The sequence below is a fragment of the Elephantulus edwardii genome, unplaced genomic scaffold (assembly GCF_000299155.1).
Source record: "Elephantulus edwardii isolate Elephantulus edwardi_28Jun2011 unplaced genomic scaffold, EleEdw1.0 scaffold00086, whole genome shotgun sequence".
Taxonomy (NCBI): domain Eukaryota; kingdom Metazoa; phylum Chordata; class Mammalia; order Macroscelidea; family Macroscelididae; genus Elephantulus; species Elephantulus edwardii.
Window position 1 is genome coordinate 2,059,197 of NW_006399836.1, and position 1,474 is coordinate 2,060,670.

Genomic DNA, 1,474 nt, shown 5'->3' on the forward strand with positions numbered 1-1,474 from the left:
CTGGGCATACAGAGAACATACAGAGATGATGAGTCAGTGGAAGTCCTGGCAGTGGAGTGGCCGCGTTCCAGGTGTGCAGGGCCCTGCACTCACCAGCTGTGCAGGACTGGAAGGGGACCTGAGGGTCTTTGTGAGGCGAAGCAGCTCCAGCACACACCTGTGGACAGCAGAGGGCTCGCTCCTGACAAGAATGTGGGCACATGCGCTCACTGCTCTGTGTCTGCCTGACACCTTTAACACACCCTGACACCCATGCCTTAAGGAGCCATGGGGAGGCACAGCCAAAGCCATTGCAGCGCTCACTCCGAGCACTGGGAGCCAGCATGCCGTCCATCACCACAGCATCAAGGTGCTTAGACAACCGGCGCCCCCCAGGATCCCGGGAACAGCGTGAAGCAGATTATCTGTGTCTCGCTGTGACATATGTGATCGTGCATCACGCTGATGGATCAACAGTCAATACCGCAGGCGCCCGCCCCGAGACAGCGGACCATCTTCTGCACATCTGTCTTCCTCACCTGGTGGGGGCTGCGCCCTCCTGGGCCTCACAGAGGAGGTGAGTGGGGGCTCTTGTTTATCCACAGAGCAGCCAGGGAGGGGATGAGGGCCAGGGACTCAAACTGGACCCTGCTGTGCCATCACTAGGGGAGTCCTGGTGGCGGAGTGCATAACGTGTCAGGCTGCTAATCAGAAGATCAGTGGTTCGATCCACATACTGGCCCTCTGGGGAAAGCCTGGCAGTCTCCTGCCGTGAAAATCACAGCCTCAGGATGCTGAAGGAGATGCACTCTGAGCCGGAGCCAGCTTGAAGGCAGCGGGTGCTAGCGGGTAATGGGTGCCAGCTCCGGGGCAGCAGGCGGGTCCCTGGCCCATCTGAGGAGACAGCAGCATGGGGTGGGGCAGAAGGGATCAGCACCTCACAGCCCCCCGGATCCTGGAACTCAGGCAAACCTCTGCTCCACTTGACTGTCCTTTCCTGTCTTGTGAACTTGAGATAATAGCCTTTCTCTCCAGCCCTGGTGATGTTCTGTACTAAATACTGGGCTACTAACTAAAAAGTTAAAGGTTCAAGTCCACTGAAATAACTTCTTGGGAGAAAGACGGGCAGTTTCCTCTTGGAAAGATTTACAGCCTCAGAAAACGATGGGTAGTGTCCTTGAGCGAGGACAGAGTCAGCTCTAGGCTTCAGTCTTGGCAGAGGGAGGAAGAAGCACTGGACAGACCCTGCTGGGCCCCAAGCGACTCCTGGGGCTGGAGCTGAGGTCAGATGGGCAGGGCTCTCCTCGAGGCTCCAGGGAAGGCCCTCCCTCGACTCCCAGCGTCCGGTGGCCCCAGGAGTTTCTTGGCTTGTGGCAACACCTCTTCCTGTTGTCACATGGTCACCCTCCCTCTTTCTCTTCTCTTTTTATGAAGCCACCACCCAGACAGGATTATGGGAACCAATCACATATGTAAAAACTCCATCTCCAGGTGA

General features: G+C 57.1%; 1 protein-coding gene across 1 annotated transcript in view; it reads left to right on the forward strand.

The window, feature by feature from the left end:
• Positions 1–323: 323 nt before the first annotated feature.
• Positions 324–1,474, forward strand: part of LOC102871779 — a 102,244-nt gene continuing 101,093 nt past the window's right edge. The window contains exon 1 of the mRNA XM_006890174.1: positions 324–556. Within this exon, the coding sequence (XP_006890236.1) occupies positions 324–556 (233 nt within the window). The remainder of the gene's footprint in view (positions 557–1,474) is intronic.